The 21035-nt window shown below is 40.5% G+C and overlaps 1 protein-coding gene and 1 long non-coding RNA gene across 2 annotated transcripts in view; one reads left to right on the top strand and one right to left on the bottom strand.

Annotated features, from left to right (window-relative positions):
• LOC123958341 (histone-lysine N-methyltransferase 2B-like) overlaps nt 1–21035 on the bottom strand; it is a 49270-nt gene that overhangs the window by 14615 nt on the left and 13620 nt on the right. Inside the window, exons 5-7 of the mRNA XM_046031665.1 lie at nt 13206–13835; nt 1722–2153; nt 1379–1636 (exon numbers count right to left, since the gene is read on the bottom strand). Coding sequence (XP_045887621.1) covers nt 1795–2153; nt 13206–13835 — 989 coding nt within the window. The 3' untranslated portion in view covers nt 1379–1636; nt 1722–1794. The remainder of the gene's footprint in view (nt 1–1378; nt 1637–1721; nt 2154–13205; nt 13836–21035) is intronic.
• LOC123967022 lies at nt 5425–13034 on the top strand. The gene is made up of 2 exons (XR_006824161.1): nt 5425–5837; nt 12912–13034. It is a non-coding gene; the product is annotated as an uncharacterized LOC123967022 (long non-coding RNA).

Genomic DNA, 21035 nt, shown 5'->3' with positions numbered 1-21035 from the left:
GTGTGTGTGTCGCCATTCACGAGAGAAATGCAGCAAACACCTTGATGTCTGCGTGCATGCTTTGTAGAGCGTTTGGCTGCACATTGATGAAAGCTATGTTTGTCCATGTGCATTCCCTTGTGTGTGTATGTGCATGTGTTTTATAACATCTGTCAGTGTGTAGTGTACCTTAACATGAAACACTGTGTATAGTTCATTATCTGCACAAATCAAATTTACTACCCTCCATTTTATGTAGCTTGCTTCTATGTGAAAGTTGCTCAGGCAATCTGTCTTCTTAGCATCTTCATAACTGTTCCTACACGGCTCACAGTACGCATAATATCTTATATTATATCATATTATTAGTGTTTTAGTCAAGACCGCCCAAATCGAGACCAAATCAAGACCAAGACCAGAGTTTATCAAGACCGAGACAAGACCAAAACTTTTAGGGGCTGAGACCAAGTCAAGACCAAGACCAAGGGAGGACGAGACCTAGTCGTTACGGTAACAACACATTTTTATTTAGGGTTATTGGTTGCATTTGAATCAATACGTTTTACATCCAATCAAAGTTAGGATATTAACAAATAAATCAGACAATGTAAAAGCAATTTATTGATATTCCCAAAGTTATGGTCTTCACTGGTCTTGAAATAAAATCCAGAGTCCTCAATGTCAATGAGACCGAGACAAGACCGAGTCCATATGCGGCCGAGTCCGAGACGAGACCAAGACCATCAAAAAGAGGTCTTAAGACCGGTCTCGAAACCAAGACGAACACTACATATTATACACATATTAAAGGGCATCTTGGGGTACAAACTTTAATTTGAAACACCCCCTTAAAATCCCATCCCACACGTGCTGATGTTTAGCAGGTATAATGTTAATGTTCACCATCTTAGGCGGCTGTGGCTCAGGAGATAGAGCGGGTTGGCCGTTAATCGAAAGGTTGGCAGTTCAATCACCAAAGTGATTACAGTTCAACCTGAAGCATGTAACAACTTTCATGGTGGCGCTAAAGACAGGGTCAGTGGATTCATGATCCATGAATATCTGTACCAAAGGCTGTGCCAATCTATCCAGTAGGTGGATCAGCTGACCATCTGACACTGAGATCTCTTGAACATGTCTAAAAATCCACCAAAATGCTTGCCATTTTGCACCCACAAAGCCATCAAATCCGTGCGAGACTGGGATGACAATCGCCTCAAAAGTTGAGTTTTTGAGGACAAGAGACACTTCTGCTCTCTGAGAAGGGCAAACTGAATGAAGAGCACTCTGAACTATTCTCACTGACAAAGAGAGCAATGTGTGTGTGTGTGTGTGTGTGTGTGTGTGCGTGTATGTGTGTGTGTGCGTGTGTGAGAACTGAGGTTTGGTGTATACATACACATAGAGTGGTATAAAAGCAAAGTCATCCAGCCGCATCAGGACATCATACACTGTCAGCAGCTAGATGGGTGATGGTGGAAACTGCACCCTCACCGAGCACAAGGCCAGGAACTGCTCGCACACGTCGAGGTACTGGATCGCTTTCCGCATCCAGGCGCCTGAATGTTGCTCCCGCAGGGTGTTGTACAGCGGAATAGCACTGTTACCCAGAGTGCGAGACCTCAGTTGTGCAACCACCCTCTCGTCACAGGACTGCCTACACAGACAAAAGGCGAGCATTATTATTATTATTATTATTATTATTATCAAATTTAGCCTACATATAATTTTTTTTTTCTTACTTGTACATGAGTACAACTGGAAACTGCCATCTGTAGGTGGGGGACAGCTGCCTTATGATGCACTGTGACCAACCTAAGACCTTCTTACATAGAAGCACTCCAGGTACTCACTGAGCATGAGATACCAACCGTCGATGTCCAGGACCCTCCGGATAGTCCTGTACAACCCAGCCTTTGTCATGACCCGGTGCATAAAGGCTTGGGGCACGTCAGCTGCAGAAGCCAGATCCTGTGTAGAGAGGAGCCGGTGACTGCAAGCTGGACCATGATGAGGGCTGCTGGAGGTTATAGAGGGGGGTCTTGCTCCTTGCTCCTCTCGCAGCTCCTTGTCTGTGGTCTCATCCAGCACAGCCAAGACACCAGCCCCCGTCTGTCCTGCTGCTGAGGTGGTGGAAGGAGGAGGATGCTGCAGGAGCGAGAGAGGGTCTGAGGCTGAGAGAGAAACAAAATGCATTAGTTACATGAAGGAATTAGATTTTGGTGTTAATAGTGAACAACGGGCACAAGCTCAGCCAACCTGCATCAACTTTGCAAGGCACAGGAGGTGATTTAAAGAGAGAGAGAGAGAATGGGAGGAGACAACATGATGACCACAGATTAAACTTGTTTAGGCAGTGATGTAGGCAGAACCTACAGGGGTTACGCAGGTAACTAGAGAAAGGATGATGAAGAAAATGTGAATCTACAGATGCACTACTTAGTGATGCTTTGACAACTGATTGGACGTCATGGGGGTTAGTGATTACAGACTTGCACCAGGCAGATAGTTAATTTAAAAATTGCCAGTGTAGCCTTGTCGGTTTTATCTGTGATTTCATTGAGCGCCACAGAGTATGCAGTTTAACTTTATCATGGTACTGATCAGAAATGTTACTTGATAACTAGCTGATCCTGAAATGAATTTATATTTTTTTTCTGCACATAAAATATCTGCAACTTTCAACACGCAGTCCTTAAAAACTGGCCTTCATTGGTGATTAATTCACTCACCACATAATTTGCTTCAGCTGCATTTTCAGCATCCTTCTTGGCTTTATGAAAAACTTTGCTGTAGTCGGGTAACATGGGGTAAGATGCCCCCCACGGTAATTCTAACAAAAAACACAAAATGTCACAGTTTTTTTTCCTCAAAACTTCTGGCTGCCCCTAGTCTCACTGAACTAAAAATGTCCTCTGTTTCATCACAATTTTTGAAGTTATATGATCAAGCCAACCTAAGTTGATGTATTTTTTATTTTATCATTTAAAATAAGCTGTATTTTTTTTTTTAAATTGTGTTGAATTTTTATATATATGTATATTTACATAAAGGGGATCCTTAAGATAAGTTATGCTATTGTTTAGAGGTCCTTACATAGACCAACCATGATCTGAACCTTAATTGTCTGTTCGATATGTGTGAAATGTGAAACACCTGTGTGTGTGTACAAGGATCCTGCAAGTCATTGGTTGGTAGCGTCATAATCTTCTCAGGGTGTAGGCCAATAAGAGTGCTTCACTAAATACATCATGCAACAGCAGCCCTGATCTCTATAACATGACCAACACAAGTGGTGAGTATTAGCAACAACTTAAGACAATGTTTTGGAGCTGAATACTGATTTCAGTTCATGTGCTTTTTGGACATATTATCGATTTATTATGTAACATTAGTATTGTTATTATTTTGAGAAAAGTGCTTGCCTTTTTTTGTGTTTATTTCAGTTTACTGGATTCTAGATTATTATTCACAGGTCAATTTTGGGGGGGAATTGAGAAACCTATATGTGTTCAAAGAGAGAGATATACCCAGTGGTCACTTTATTAGGTTTATTAGAAATACTATGCTGCCGTAAAATCTATTTTTTATGATGCTTTAATGTTCAGTTTCATTCTGATGTGTCTCGTGTATGTATGTGATGTGATGTGAATATGTTTTAGCATTAAGGCATATAATAAGCATATTAAGTGGTGGCGTTGTAGCAGACTGCACTGTATTCAGAGATGTTTCCAATATTCTGCCCCCGTCGTGTATGTAAATAACAAGGACAACAATTTGAAACACCTCTCGATATAATGTAGTCCAAATCAACATCACTTTTAACTATGACCTCAATAATAAACACATGATTGGATTTAGACATTTATGATAATATCAAGAACATTATGGGTAAAAGTCAAATTTATGGAGCTGTTAAATTGATTGCAGTAGATTGTATTTTTGTAACAGTGAGTTCTTCTTAGCAGTATTTGGAATAAACATAAACATGACAGAATTTATAGTTTACTTAGAGTTAAATTATGTACACAGATGAATTTACTCAAATATATCTGATTTGAATGTAATTCCAGTGTAATTACTGGTTATTTTACTTGCGTTAAATCACTTTTTATGACACACTGACTGTCCTATTACAGTTCAAACAACAGAAATATGAATGTGGATGTGGCCAGACCTAAAGCGAATACTGGAAACAAAGCTCCCCTCAGAGCCACCGGCCCTGGATCCGAGAGTTTATCTTTTAAAGTTTATGTTTTAAAAATGTGTCCCCACAATAAAGCTTATGATTTTCTTTCTTCCTCAGCTTTGGAGAGGAGATCCCAGGAATGGAAGGGCTTGGCACTGGCAGGCAGAGTACAACCATTTAGGCACAACAAACAACCATACACAGACCACGCAACTCTTTATTTTAGTAACTCACTATTTGTTCTTTCTGTTTTCAGACATCACAGTAATCTGCCCATTGGAAGCATATAGCCATCTAGAGCTACAAGAACTTGCTCAGTTTGGTATCATCTCAGGCTCTTTGCTAAGAAATTATTTTTATATTTACGAAGGGGAAATGGATCATTAGTTGTTTTTATAATAGTTAACCAGAAACTAAAGAACTAACATGTAAAAAAATTCTTAATATTTTGGATTCTGTTCTTTAAGTCATTTTATACATTAAATCTTTCTTCTGTATTACATTAAATCTTTCTAATTTTCATAAGACTCTCAAGCTGCAAATTTTAACATCCTCCACCCACTGATACTGAATGTGTCACTGCCTAAAGTTGCAGTGGGAACTGTAACTAGAAGCTTGGTTACTGGCTTCAAAGATGGAGTTTGTGCACAAATGCATCATGTTTAATAAAATTCACAATAAAGCTTGTCATTATTTTAACAATTATAACAATTTCAAACATTTCTTGCTTTTGCCAAACCTTGTGTTATTAAACCATTGTACTGTGTTCATATGTTACAAAAAAGTAACATATGAACCACAAAATAATCAGAACAGTAAAGTAATTCAGGGTCAAATAAACCTCAGTCTGTTTCCATGAATTTAGCATGCTACATCCTGTGCATTTTGCTTATTCTTAAAAGAATAGTTTGACATTTTGGAAGAATGCTTCTTTACTGTCTTGCTTAGTGTTGAGTGAGCACAGAGAAGTCATTTAGATGTAGCCCCTGGGTTAAACCCCAGAGCTAATTTAAACACAGCAGTGTAAACCCTACATTGTTACTATAGTAGGCGCTGCTCCTTTAAGGGGACCGTGTTTTCATAATTGTTTAGAACGTACATCACTCAACACGAGGTGAGACATATTAACCCGATGCTTTTATTTATGTGCCTCTGATTAGTCCACTGACAGAGACGTCTAGTTTCTAAAAGGTATGATTGGTTAGGGGGCGGGACTAGTAGTCAGAGGAACTGGAGGAGCAGAAAAACGAGGGAGACGTGCGAGAGAAGTAGACGCTGCCGCGTGAGTGTGCGACTGTATTTTGAGTGGCGAATAGTTACGAACCAAGACGAATATTAGAGGGTAGAGACATAGTTTTAGCCTGACTCATTTAAGAGAAGTGTGTTTTTGGCTAAGAGTCTGCTGTGGACATTACTGTGTATCTCTGAGCTAACTTCGGCCGGTAGGCTAATTAGCATAGTATCTCACGCCTTGCTTGCCGTGTGTGTGTGGACTGAGAGGCCCGGACAGAACACCAGATAGCGCCCCGTGTGACCGGTAAAACACGGGTGCACCTCTGGCTCCGAGGGAGACAAGCCGTCTTCTTCTTCATCATCAACATCACTGGGACTGAGAGTGGACGGTCGCCTGCCTGGAACAGTAAGGGGACTTTTGAACTGTTCGCCATTGGTGAGTAACTCACTGGTACCCTGCTCAGGGAGCGAAGGGACCATCCGCTCCACTGTAATCTGTCATTCAGCGCGCTCAAGCTGCATTCAGGCCTGTAACGGGGGTTGTTTATTTTACTGCCGGCTTTTATATTTTTTGGGGCCCATTAGAGTAACTGAGTAACTTATAGCGCTGTGGTTATGGATATATGATAATTGGTTTATATGAAGTTATCTGAGGTATTTGCTGCTGAATGTTCATTAGCAGTTGGAATGTGAAAAAATAGTGTTTGCTAAGGTACATTTAGATATTTACAGTAAGTGTTTACGGCAGAGAACTTTAAGTTTCCATCAAGAGTTTTAAAGGTACAGACTGACCTATCAGTTTTACAGTATCTGGGGAACAAGTGGACGGTTGTATACTTTGATTGGTTTAGGTAATTAAGGGGACATCTCTCTTAACCCTAAAGGTCACTTTATTTAATTTAATTTTATTATTTTTTATTTTTAAAAATTTAGTAAATAAATGCTATGTCATAAGATTTACCTCTTTGTCATTGTTATAAATATACACATTTGAAGCAGAGGATTTTCAGTTTAAAAACTACACATCTGCACCATCTTTTGTAAAATTGATATAGTTCTGTTAGAGTGTTCCTAAAGTAGTTAGTGGTTAAAAGTTGCAACTGATACTATAGGGTGCAGATTACTGAAAAGAACCCAGGGCGCTGTATCTCATGCTAGAAGATACTGAGAAAGCGCTACATAGATATTCATCTATATTTACAGTACAGTCATGAGTAATATCAATCTTTTCATCTAACGTGTTTCCCAAAATGTCAACCTCTTTGCATTTTCATTAATTCAATTTTATTTATATTTATTAGTTTAGCTGACGCTTTTATCCAAAGCAACTTACAATTGCTATATATCTCAGAGGTCGCACGCCTCTGGAGCAACTAGGGGTTAAGTGTCTTACTCAGGGACACATTGGTGGATGTGTCACAGTGAGGAGTTGAACCCAGGTCTCCCACACCAAAGGCATACATCTTATCCACTGCACATCACCACCAGCACCAATTCATAACAGAAGTTATTACACTGCACTTTTCATATAGAGCAGGTAGACGGAGCTCTCTGTAATATTATTTACAAAGAGCACCGTCCCAACAACAGACCCAACAATTCCCACCATGAGCTAGCACTTGACAACAATCTGAAAAAAGGTGAAACATATTGTCCAGGAGAAGTGATTGTTTTTACAGCACAACACATGTAACGCATGTATGTAAGGCTTAGACTGTAGATTTAGAGTCTGGCAAGGCACCGCTGGCTTTGAAACAAAATGTTAAATAGGTCTTCTTGGCCTTTAAAAGCTGAAATGTCTTGATTCTGTTGATGAAATTTCTTTCTGAATCAAAACACTGTCTTTTTGCTAGCTGAATAATGCACATTGGTCTGTCACCATTACATTTTTGTTGGAATTTGCTTCGCTAAAATTAGCAGTTATTTATCATTCCCACTGGCAAAACAGGCGCAGTCATCTGAGTCGGGTTCATTATGTTTACTACAGGTGACAAACAAGGTGGAGACCCAAAGGCAGTTAGCACTCATTAAATATCAACACATAATATAAAAGTCTTCAACTCCTATCTGTAAACGTGTAACCACTGGATGTTTTCTAACGGTCACGTAGTGATAAACACAGTCAGAACCTGGGCCCCCAGTACAAAAATTCCAATTGTCCCTGTCAGGCCTTCATGCTGCTCGATCCAACAAGAGATTCTCCCCCAGGCAACTGCCCAGGAAGATCACACTTTGAGCAGTGAACTCATCCAGCAGCTGGGCTCCAAAACCACAATGAGAGTTCCACACTGTGGGTCCACACAGCATGTCGCAGGAACCCCACAGGCTACTCCTGGAGCTGAGCATATGTAATAAATAAAAAGGAAAACATATCTAATAACACTCTTAGCAGCACATTTACTTTTTCAAGTCATTACATTACTTTTTAGTAACCCTTTACTCACATGTTGATCTCCCAGTCACGGTTGTTATTCGCCCCAACTAAAGCAACTAAATACTATAGTTTTAGATAACTAATGCCACCTCAAACATTTTACTACAGAGAAAGGTAGTCAAAATTCAGAAAGGGACCTAACATAACAAAACAGAGGTTCAAAAGTTACCCCTTATCTATGTTATGAGCGGACTGGACTGGTAGTGTCCCTCAACCACCGAAAAAGAATCCTTTTTATAAGCAAATATCTCCTTATGTTGTCAAAAACCGGGAGACGATTCTACCTGTACTTTTAGCTGGTCAGAATGACACAAGCTAACGTGGAACATAGGGACAGCATTAGCAACAGTATGAACAAAGGAGCATGTGAGCTGAGGGGAAGACACCATGCAGTGTTTATCCTCTGGCTGCGAGCAGGAGTCTGACTAAAACAAGAGACTTTTTATGAGAGGTTTACACAAAAACATCTAAGTTGTGCAAATATTTGATTGCATTTGGAAAAGAAGTGGGTAGTTAAAGAGAAAACGGTGTAAACTAAACATTACGTATTGTTTATTGAAAAACAATGTATAAGTTAATTTGTGCATTTTTTCTTAATGATTGAGTAGCTACATGGGCAGGTACCTCGGTTTCCTTATTGTTTGTTGCAGTGGTTCCCAACCTGTGGGTCCCTGCCCCCATAAGGTCAGTCAATCAGTGCTTCAAGGTAAATGCTAATGTCTGCATGCTAACAAGCTCACAATGACAATTCTAATGCTGATGTTTCGCAGATATAATGCCCCTTTTAAATTGTGACCTGTGGTGATGCTGGAGGAAATGTCAGGGTATTCAAATACTGTTTAATGTGCCAAATTCCATGGCAGCCTATCTAAATGTTGTTGAGACATATTAGTCCAAACCATAAATGTGAACCCGTGGTGGTAGATTGACAAGTCAGAGGGTCATTAGGATAATTTATCAGGTAAATGTTAACGCTGGATAAGAGAAACTTTGAGCTGCAGATGGTGTCAGAGGAAAAGTCAGGGGATCACAGAGGTCATTAGGATTTATTTATTAGAATCTTTCAATGATCATTTCTTTTAGCTCATTTATGATTTCTTGTTTGGTGACTGTATTTTAAAAGTAATCGCCGTACGTTTTGGTATGCTATCATGACTGCGTTGAAGCTGGTATGAACAGGTAGACTGGTTTCTACACCAGAAAACTGTTTAACAGCAGCCATTTATTATATTGCCAATACTGATGTTAATATGGTTTGTTGTAATAATAATGCTAACAATTATTTGTACTTGGTGGTGATTGTAATAATGACACTGTATTAGCCACAAATTTAATGTAGTGTTGCAGTTCCTCACTGTGACCATTAGATGAAAGTGAACACTCCTGATTCTAAAAAACTCAGGCTCAACTACAGAAGGCATTGTGCCAGATACATAGTCTACTCATATAGCAGGTAAAAATAAGAGTTAAAATAGATGGTAGTGTTTCTAATTATCTATCTAATGCTAAGAATGTAAATAGAGGTGGACCAAACATTCCCAAAGGTAATTTTATTGTAAGGCTGTTACCGCAACAGCTTCACGGAATCGCGCCCAGTGGTACACAGAGCCGTTGCCATGGTTACCACCCATAGAGCGCCTGGCACTGACTCTAGGAGCCCTTGTGTGCCTGTCTGTTGACTTATGAGGAGCGCAGAGTCAACTGAAAATAATTTATAGTGTGCACAATGGCAGTAGCTACATACAGCTGTGGAAAGAACGCCTCTCTCCCTTGTTCTCCATTCTTCATTTAGCTTTTTGGCTAACAGCTGACTTAAAACCCAGGCCCTGACATCATTCACATTAGAAATGGTGTGTTCAGTAGCACAGTGCTACTTGAAATAATAACTGCAATAATATAACTGTTTTGGAAATCAGTTAGACTAGAAAGTAATGTTATTATTGCCCAACACATTATGCAACACTGATGTGCAAGAGCGACTGGTGTACACACTGAGCAAGTGTGGAATTGGGCAGCTGAACGCAAAATCCAGAATCCCGGATTAATCCGGAGAAATCACATCCCTGATATATACAATGGTGAGACCTGGCCATCGTCCTCCATAGTGCCTTTTCATCAGCACTGAGAACCAAGGTCTGGTGAGGCCTTGAACTTAGAGGGCTGCGCCTATACTCATAGAATCTGGCTTTACAGTACGTAACTACCGTTCTGTTCCGTATAGGCTTCGCCCTCTAAAGGTGTGTTCATACTGACAGCGAATTTAATATTCGCCATGCTTTACTCGTGCAAGTTTAACCGCTGGACATTTTGAGTGTTCACACACAACACATGTTAAAGGAGAGCTATTAAACTGCTTTTCCAGTCCTATATTTAAGTTCTGTGACTCCTGTATGCCAGCTTTGCATGATTCAAAGTTCAAAAAATATTTTATTTTCTTATACTGACTCTTCTTGTAGGTCTTCATTTCAGCCTCTGTCTGAACAAGCTGTAGGTGCTCCTGTCTCTTTAAGGCCCCACTGTCCTCTGATTGGCCAAGACCTGAAGCATGTTACCAGGCTGTTGTTGTTGCTGGGCAGAACAGGCAGACTGAGCCGTTGCTGGGCCTATGGGAGCACATGCCCATATAGTAGCGATGTGCAATACCACTTAATTCCTATCCGATCCAATACCAAGTAATACCCAGGCTGGTATTGCCGATACCGATACTATTTACATATTTTATTTCTAGTTTAATGTGACCTCCCCCCTCCTGTTTCTGTATTTATGAGAGAAATAACGAGTAGGCTGTAGTCTTACCAATTCAAAATAATAGTTGCATAATGTCAAGACATCAAACTACTCAAAACGTCATATTCTTTAATTATAATGAAAATATCCTGCTCAGAACTGCCGCTTCATAACATCGTCCTATTATTGTGACAGACTTAATCTCAGATGTTTAGCGAAGTTTGTAGTGTTGCCAAAATATTTCACTGTCTTTGCACACACATCACACACAGCGTAATTGTTACCTTCACAGCTAAAATACAGCCAGGCGTGACTGCTTTTACAGTTACCCAGAGTCAGTATTCAATCGCGAGAAATGTAAAGGGCTGCAGCGGCCCACTTCAAAGAAGCTCCGTCACAGAGCCGTAGCGCAAGCATGACTTTGACAGGCGGAAGGAAAAGTAGTGCCTATCAACCGAGTAGTTAGACAATCCTGGTGACAGTAAGATACTTCTGATAAAACACACACTCACTCCAAATTACTGAGTTTAGAGATCGATCCTTTTATATGAGTATCAATCCTATAGTAGGAAACGTTGGTATCAGAAATATCGATACTTTAGGATTGATCCGCACATTTCTATCCTTGATGATCATCTGTAAAATGCTGTCAGAAAGTAGTCCATGTAGTCCAGTAGTCCTCCATGGATTTAAGTTCCTATTGTGGAAAACATCCCCCACACTGCTTTGCTCATCCTGAAATAATGAAAGTAATGGCAAATTTTTTAATTACTCTAATTTCCAGCCATTGCTGTGTTATGATAATAACATTTGACATAAAAATGTGGTGAATGCCACATTTAAATGCAGTAAGATAATCACTGACAAAAGTATTTTTTCATCACTGTGGGGCAATTAAAAGTTTACTACAGTACAGACTGTAAGTGTAACATTATTTTAAGCCAAGTGAACCGAAAATATAAAATAGAATTGAATTGTTCTTTCTTTGCACTCGTGCTGCTGTGAAAAGCCATTTCCAAATAGTAGAGCGTACAGAGAATCGCATTGTTGTGTCTCTGTTTAAAATACTTCCACACTTTGGAGGAAAGCGTGCAACTCTTTTAGCTGCCAGACCTGCTTCTTTTCCGGTGGAGTTTTTACCAGGTGCAGCCATCTTCCTTCTTTGTGACGCGCCAACTAATTTCTGTAATGGACGTAATCGATAACGTCGACAAATCACCTCACTCCTATTGCAGAAGAACTGCTATTCTGTTCTCTTTACTTGTATTTTGTAAGTTTATAGGTGCTGGCCTCTTTTTGTTCTTTAGTGTATTTTGAGCCGAGAGCTAACTTAACTGTCTTTGGATAAGAACCTTTTTTGTTAGGGGTCCAAGCCTGAGAAGGGCACGGGAACCCGCGAATGCAAGGCATTGTAGGTGGATTGAAGGGAGCGGAGTGTGAAAACTCCACTGTCTCAGTTTAACCAGTGCGCTTCCCCCTTTGGCGTCTCCGGTATATCCCATACAGAGCGGCTGCTCCTCCAACTACTAACTCCAGGAAAGTTCCAGGTTCAATAAAGAGCGTTGGAATAGTGTGAGTAGTTGACAGTCCAATGTTTAAGAGCTCTTAAGAGGGACAGCAGAAAACAGAATTTATAAACAAAAACACAAAAAGCACTATGGAGCGTAATCCAGAGGCGTCCGTCTGCGGCGCCATCTAGGTATGGATGTATGGTTGAGTGTGGTCACCCAAACCATGGGCTAGCCTGCCACCTAAACTATAGCAAATCTCAGCAGTGATGACCACAAAAGCATTCGTTATTATTTGAGAAAAGTCACATTTAAATCTTGTAGATCAAAATGTTGCCTTAAAATACAGAGAATTAACATATAGAATTATTTGCAGCCTAAAAGTGTGCAGACTTTTTTCCTTTTTTACCTTGCAACGATATATATATTGATTTTGCTTTACCTGGATGTGTACACACGTGATCACTCTTCTGGTATTTATTATTTGGTCATCAAATTCAAAGAATCTGCAACAAGTAGTAGTACTAAATATGACCATTTTATTAAGGTATATAGTAATTTGTCTGACAACTTTTATTCCACAGAAATAACATTAAAAAAGTTTAAAGTTAATTATCAAATTCTTTACTGGAGCACACAAAATCATGCCAATGCCCAGATACAACTACACCTAACTAAATGTGTGTACTCTCACTCATGCAATCTCAACCTCATGAAAATGGTTGGGAAATATTGATTTTCCATGTGTATCATAATTATTTACATTATAATATTAAAATCCATGTCTTTCAATGTATTAGCCTTAACACTGTTTCATCTTTCTTCTCCCTGTTCTTTCCAGGGTTAGGATCATCTGGGGCCTATGACATGGTCTGCTTTTGACAGTGGGATGCCCTCACCAAAAACAACCTCATTTACCCTCTCCCTGTATATAATATATAATAAAGTGTTTTGTTGAATGCAATTGGTTGCTATATATTTTGCACTATTGACCAAACTTCTTTCTTGACTTTAACTGAACAGATCTGGTTATTTATTGATTTTCACTTGTTGGGGATGTTTATGTGAATGTGTCTTAACACAGCAGTACATGAAGTGTGTAATTATGACCATTGTAGGATGCATGCATACATACTGTAAATGTATTCCACTTTATGGGAGCAATCCCCCTTCCCTCCAAAATGGGGAAAAAAAAAAAAAAAAAAGAAATTCAAAGGCAGAGAGGGAACAGCGGACATCAGGCGGGCAGCACGGAGGCAGGGCAGAGAAACTGGTCGGTTGGGGGGGAAATCCCGGGTGTTGACCCAACAGGCTGAACAGGGCAAAAGCCCACAGGAGGATTGGACATCCATGGGGCCAGCGAGGAAGTCGGGCTGGGGGCCCACGGCAAAGGTGGAGACCCTCTGGAGGCCGAACCGAAGACCAACAGCGATGAGCTGGCGGCGAAGGCAGAACCTCACTGGAGGCCGGCGGCAAATGCAGGGTCTCTCCGGAGGTCGGGTAGGAGGCCTGTGACGAAGGCGAATCCACTGTGGAGGCCGAGCTGGACTTGACGCCGGCAGGGAAGCAGCACAACAGGGAACCAGAGACTGGTCTTCTGGGCTAAGGATTGTGGACAGGGAACGAGGAGGTGGTGTAGTCTGGACCACGGGCAGGACTACGGACTTGACACGAGCAGGACTCGGCTGGATCACCAACGGGACTGATGTCGATCGTTCCTCTGACAGGGCACAAGGGGCAGGAGTCAGCCAGACCACCAACAGGGCTGATCAAGCAGAGATTGTGTGGAGAACCGGGGTTGATATACTGGTGGAGATGGAGTTGATTGCTGGCAGGTGTGGCAGGTAGAGGAGGCTGCTGATGAGGTGCAGGTGTGGATCGTCAGCTGGGCTCAGGAGCAGAGAGAGAGGGAGAGCACACGCAGGGGGAGAGGAGGAGACAGAGAGGCAGGCAAAACACAGGGGAAAACAGAATGGTAGGAGACCCCTATAGCACTGACCCAGGACTCGGGGGCAATACAGATATGGTCAAACAGGTGCATGTTTAGTGGGCAAAAATGGGACCGGAATTGTGCCAGAACAAAGAGGCTGACCTCTGTGCCTCAGGATGACAATACAAACACCAGAGAAGATTCTTCTCCATTACACATTTCAAACGCAAGCTTGGTATCTAATCAGAAAGTGGCTATGTTATTCACCATCGCAAGGTAGTGTGTTTTGCTTTGCGTGCAAAATATGTGGCGAGAGCAAAGACAAGTCATCACCATTTGCCTTCTTGGCAAACTACTCTAATTGGAAGCATGCAAGTGAGTGTTTAACTTAAAATTGTGAGATGCACAGGAAATCCATGATTGCTTACATCAACCAGACGGCTGACTGCGGGACAGTGGATTAGGAACTCAAAAAACAGTTTAATGATGAGTGTGAATATTGGAAACAGGTTCTACAGAGGGTTGTTGCTTTAGGAAAATATTAGGCTGAGCAAGGGCTTGCTTTTAGAGTTGATAGCCACAGGTTTTGAGACAGCAACAATGGCAACTATTTGGGTAGCATGGAGCTGATCAGTCAGTTTGATCCTTTATGGAAACGTAGGCAGAGGAAACCCATCCTACCTCTCCCTTACTGTGTGTGAGGAGTTCACACACACACTGTACAGCTGATGGGACAGAAGGTGCTGGATGAAGCACATGAGGGCGGGTCATGAGAAGGCGGTAAACACGGATTCAGTTCAGCTGTATATCCCCTTACCAGCTTAGCAACAGACACATGCAGAGGGGGGTGCAACCTGCGATTCCGCCGGTAAGAGGGGTTTACCTCTGTGCTTGTTGTGGGTTGTTGGATGTATTTTGCTAGAAAGACGAGAGAGCATGCACAGTAGTTGTGTATATTGCTGTGTGTCGCCTGTAGAAGTAAAGTTAGCTGCCGGTGTTCTGACGATATATGCTGCCTTGTCGAATAATGCTACCGTAGCACAAATTGATAGCAGAGTCTATCGAGTCTCTCTGCCCTATGAAAAATCCTACTTTATGTGTTCCCTTTTCCAATCCCATAAAGTTATAACTGTCACAGTATTATGACATCTTTTTTTTTGATTATATTATAACATCATTCTGGGGTAGCGTATACTGATAAAGACTAATATCCCCTATCAAATAATGCTCCTACTACAGAATCATTTTATATTGCACCACTACTCACTCCATGTGTAATGTAAGGAGATGGGGAGCATGTTGAAATACTATATTATGCCATCTTTATTTAAGATATCGGGGGTAATGTATTCTGATAGACTAATAATATTTTTTATATATTGCTGACAATCAGCCACTGTCTTGACGGCATGCCCAACAGCAAGGTTGCACATATGTATGGGCGTGGAAACAGACCACTCTTGTGGGTGATACGCATGCATAGAACTGCTAAGTAGCACATCTCAATAGGTAGCATAAATTGACAGAACACCGGCTATCAGTTCAATTCAAATTAGCTTTATTGGCATGAATGTATAGCAACAATATTTCCAAAGCTACATATAAATTTCATTAGATAAGGAAATAAAACAGCAAAAGTTGTGTTTGTGTGTGTTGATACAAAATAAAATAATAATAAATAAATAAATAAAAAAAAAAATATATACACATAAAACATAAAACTTCCATAAAAATAGATATTTAAAAAAACTAAAGTAAAAACAAAACCTAGTCCTTTCTCCCAGTACTGTTTCCTTCTCAGATTATTTACCACACTTTTTTGAATCTGGTATCTTATTTCCTCTACCTGCAACTTTCGGTGTGCAGCAGTCTCTGTGAGCATCTCCCTCTTATTTTCTCGTAGCAGTCAGCCTTGGCAGCGGCTGCAGCACTACAGCAGGTCAGTTATAGTGAGCCAGTTCCAAACACTTTCAGCAATCTTTACATCTTGTCACATATTTGTTTAATTATCTAATATATATTCTTTGTTTGTTATAATAAATCTAGTCACAGATCACCTCCAGTAGTATCAGCAGCAGCAACAACAGCAGCAGCAGCAACATCCCCAGCAACCCCTCAACAGCAACTGTTCCCTGTAAGTTATGTCAGCCCACAGTGTTTTAAAGCTAGAGTTGGGTATTCCCTGTGTTTCTTTTTCAAAACTGTGTCACAGCATTTGCTGATGTATCGATACAGAAGCATCAGTATACGTACAGTATATCAGCAAGAAATACATAACGATATATTTCTGGATTGATATTTTGAGAACAGCCCTATTGAAATCCTTGTTCCATGTGCCCCTTTTATACTTTGAGCACCTGCCCTTCCAAAGGTCTCTGCACGGCCCTGCTTAGCAACATTGACTGGAGCAAGAGTTTCAGAGTGGTGAGTTATTAAACTGTAACTAAAGTATCTTTCATCCATAAAGTTAAAACTGAGCTCTGTCTCTACGTCACAGTAACCACTTTATGTCCATTGACCGCCTTGAGGGTAGCTACATTGTGTTTTTCCACCGGTGTTTTTGAGGGTGTGTCGGACTAGCTGCTTGGTGAGCATTATGCCGCGCATTTTGCTGTGTCGTCACAGGGATGAAAGGGAAAAGGCTGGACTACAAACGAGCTGTTTTCAGGCAGTTCAGAGCAGTATTTTCTGAGGGAGATGGGAACTCCCTTTGGGGTGGACTTTGGGCTTTTTTACTTAAAGGAGAGGGGAAAAGCCAAAAAGCATAATATGACCTCTTTAAATCTGGTAGGGGTTACCAGTGCGAACTGCTGTGAGGAGAAGGAACAGTTTTTCAGTTTTGTGCAGTCTTTGTTTAATTTAATCTAATTTAATTAAGACCACTTCACGCTGGCAGACGATCAAGGCGAGGTTGCATAATGATAACAGAATAGAAACTTTAAAAACACTTTCTGATACTAGATGGTCAGCGCCCGCTGTTGCAACCAAAGCCCTGTGTCAGAATTACGCTGGTATCCAGCAGTCATTACTGAACGTTGCTGATGACGGGCACCAGAATTTGTGCACTAGAGAGGAAGCCAGGGTATTGCACAAAAAAATAAATAAACTGGAAATTGCATTACATTTTTTCTCAGTCGCTTTAGTACATTTCTCAGATCAGAATTGAAATTCTCAAAACTGCATGTTCATCCCCACATCATCTCGTCACTTGTGCACATCATGAAAGCTATTTCTCATTGTTTTGAACATATTGCACATGCTTTGACACATTGATGCAAATGATTATGTACAATTGTCAGCTGTTTCCTATTATCAATTGCTTATGTCATGTTGATCACAATGTATTATACCGGTTCTCTGTTGAATAGTCTTACCCCCCAAAACATCTAGGCACAAGTTCATTGCATACGTCACTACATGCAAAATGGCTGAATGCGTTCACATTATCAAAATTAAATAAAGTCACACAGCTGAACCAAATGTTGTTTTGTACAGACCGTTGTGCATAAAGAAAATAACAGACAACAACAAATCACATCATACTACAGTAGCAACACAGCCCTCAGACCATTCACCCAATACACAAAATACCATACACAGTGAACAGTACCAATACACAGTGAGTAGTAGCAGTAGATGCAAGAGAGAAAGAAAGAGAGATAAATTGTCTATATCTGTCAATCATATTTTCTATACATGTCTATTAGACTTTCATTTTGTAAATGTCTCCTTGCGGTATTTGATGAATATATCCGTTGTGATGTGGATAAGAATCTGTGAACAGGAACATCAGCCTAAGGAGGGTTTCACATGCTTACATTTCTAATTTTGTAATTTCTTCTGTTGTGGTATGCAGTGCTGTAAAACAGTCCTTTCTTTTTCTTGTCCCCCACCGTGTCCACTGAGTACAAAGCAGGCACTCAACAAAGAGAAACAGAAAAAGACAAGCTGATGAGTCATCTGAACCTTAGTGCGAGCTGTCAGGCCGCAGATGCTTCTGTACATCTGTGTATGTCTGTGTGATTGACAGGCTAGTGTCAGAGCTGGACTGAAGATACCTGTTATATAATGACGTGTGTGAAAACTTCAGAATTTTAAACAGATTCAATTCGATTTCCCCCAAGACCTCCACTCAGCAGCGGAGAGCCTGCAGAAGAAATACTACTGTGACTTGGAAGAGAACTTTGTGGAGGAAGCGGTGCAGTTCAGGGAGTTTGTACAGAATGACTAGTTGAGCAGCACGTCGGCATTGGAGTTACAGAAAGTATTAAGAAGTAGAAAACTCCATACAGTGTTTCCCAACACAGATAAAGCTCTACGGCTATTCCTGACCATGCCAGTGACCGACGTGAGCGGACAGCGTTCCTTCTCCAAACTGGCAAAACCTCACACTGATGTCCATTGAACACGACATTCTTCGTGAGTTGGATTTTACCAACATAATGAAGGCTTTTTTGACAAAGAAGACCAAAGCACTTCTAAAAAGGTAAGACAATCCTCTTTTTACTGCTTTCCAGTAGCCTGTGGAGGTTTTACCTCGTAGTTGCACATTTATTTCATGGAATACTGTCTTCGTTAGGCTACTTCTACTTTTGTTTTATATGTACAAATGTGGTCATTAGACATTTTTATTGTTTTTATTGTGGGCTTACAAAACCTCTCAGCCCCAGGGCCTAACAGCAGGTTAATCCTGGCATGGCTGCTAGTGTCTGTCCCGCCTGAAACCATTCAAAGTGGGTGACAGCATGGCTTGTTTGAAACTACTGAGAGATGCATGGAGGATGTGACTGTATGGCGGCGAGATCAAAGAGTGTCGTAATTCTCTTGTTGAAAGTGACCAATCGTAAGAGGGTTAGTGCCCTTCTTGGTTTCCGCCCCCAAATTGTCAAAAGTCATGTAGACTTGAGCGAGCAGGATTCCACTGTGCAAGCAGAGTTAACCTATGAGAACATGCCAGGCACTCGCTCGCAGATACCTGTACAACGCTTGCTTGTTGAATTTGTGCACGAGTACTTTATCTTGCCAGTGGGAAGGTTCATTTTTGCGCGTGTAAAATAACATTATTTGCTCGTGAGCATGTTTTACACACTCACAACTTGTGATATAAATTTGACGCCATATATAATCAGTAGGCTAAATATAAGAAATGACACATTAGCATAAATGTATCTCAAATGCAGCCTACAACTGTCATCACAGGCAGTGTAAGGGACATATGCCTCGCTAGACACTTTACTGGGGCACAGGCCCCAGTATCCATGTGCTGTGCCCCAGTAACATTGTCAAGATCAGGTTAGCAATAATATATATGCAACGTCTGGTTACACTTCAAACACACTTCAAAATAAAGCTACTGGTTAATGTGAAGCGGTACATAGGCTAGTTTACGATATGAAAAGTCACAAAAAACGAGTCACTGTTGAAAGCGAGTATTTACAACGTTGATGAGAAGATGAATAGGGACTATCCTTCTGTGCACAAGAAGAGAAAATAACTCAATGAGAGTGACTTTCGGGAACAGCAGTCAGGTAAACTTGTGTTCTCCCCTCTGAAAGTCTGATGTGTGAGCAGGTTCATGTGCAGCTGATGACGTTATTCTCCAATGACTTTTTTTCTGGTCAGAGAACACAGATTTGTGGAGAGATTCTGAATGTGCAGAACATGAGTGAGGATGACCAGAAAACCTGCTGAAACACAGAAGGCATTAAATTCAAGGAGTTTCAAAGTGAATTAAAATTAATTAATTGTCATTGAGTTGAAAAGGTGCCACATGCACATTTAAAGAGATTACTTCCCCAAACAAAGACATAAAAGAGAAGGGAAGACTAAATCATACATGTGTGCTGACTCAGCAGGGATGTTATTACATATATTCAAATAATATATTAATCTGTTAAGTTCTATGTGTGAAGGGACTACAAACTTTTGTTTTGTTTTACAACCTTGTGCTGATATAATGACAAATAAACAACCTTGTAAAAGTTGATCTACAGGAGAAAACCTATCTAAAAGCAACACAGGAATGCCTGAGAGCTTTACTGCATTATATTCTATTATATTCTGAATCGTCACTGGCCACCTAAATTTTGTGTTTCCCTTTAAAAAAGATTAATAACACCCACAAGTTCCCCTGTAGCAACCTCAAGAAAACTGACCTACAGTAAACACTAGTCAGCAGCACATTACAAGTTATAGCATACAGCTGTGCAAATATGGTTACAATACAATAAGTTACACATAACAAAGCCTCTGTTTATATTATGATCATCATTTCAGGCGACACAGCCATAAACTCTATGCAGTATTTCCGTTCTGCACACAATTTGACCAATAATTGGATTAATTTAGCCCTCAAGATTGAAGTTGATAGATGAAGTAGGCCTACTTTTATTTGTTTACTCATAATTTTGTTTTTAAGTTAACTGTCACAGTCTAGTTTGCAAGATTTAAAAAATAATAATAATAGAAGTGACTTGACCTTTTGCCCTTTATATTAAGTAATTGAATATACAGTGAGGAAAATAAGTATTTGAACACCCTGTTATTTTACAAGTTCTCCCAGTTAGAAATCATGGAGGGGTCTGAAATTGTCATCGTAGGTGCATGTCCACTGTGAGAGACATAATCTAAAAAAAATAAATCCAGAAACCACAATGTATGATTTTTTTAACTATTTATTTGTATGATACAGCTGCAAATAAGTATTTGAACACCTGAGAAAATCAATGTTAATATTTGGTACAGTAGCCTTTGTTTGCAATTACAGAGGTCAAACGTTTCCTGTAGTTTTTCCACCAGGTTTGCACACACTGCAGGAGAGATTTTGGCCCACTCCTCCACACAGATCTTCTCTAGATCAGTCAGGTTTCTGGGCTGTCGCTGAGAAACACGGAGTTTGAGCTCCCTCCAAAGATTCTCTATTGGGTTTAGGTCTGGAGACTGGCTAGGCCACACCAGAACCTTGATATGCTTCTTACAGAGCCACTCCTTGGTTATCCTGGCTGTGTGCTTCGGGTCATTGTCATGTTGGAAGAC

Source organism: Micropterus dolomieu, linkage group LG02, assembly GCF_021292245.1.
Source record: "Micropterus dolomieu isolate WLL.071019.BEF.003 ecotype Adirondacks linkage group LG02, ASM2129224v1, whole genome shotgun sequence".
NCBI classification, from domain to species: Eukaryota; Metazoa; Chordata; class Actinopteri; order Centrarchiformes; family Centrarchidae; genus Micropterus; species Micropterus dolomieu.
The sequence above is the reverse complement of the archived record's forward strand: the minus strand, read 5'-3'. Positions and strand labels throughout refer to the sequence as shown.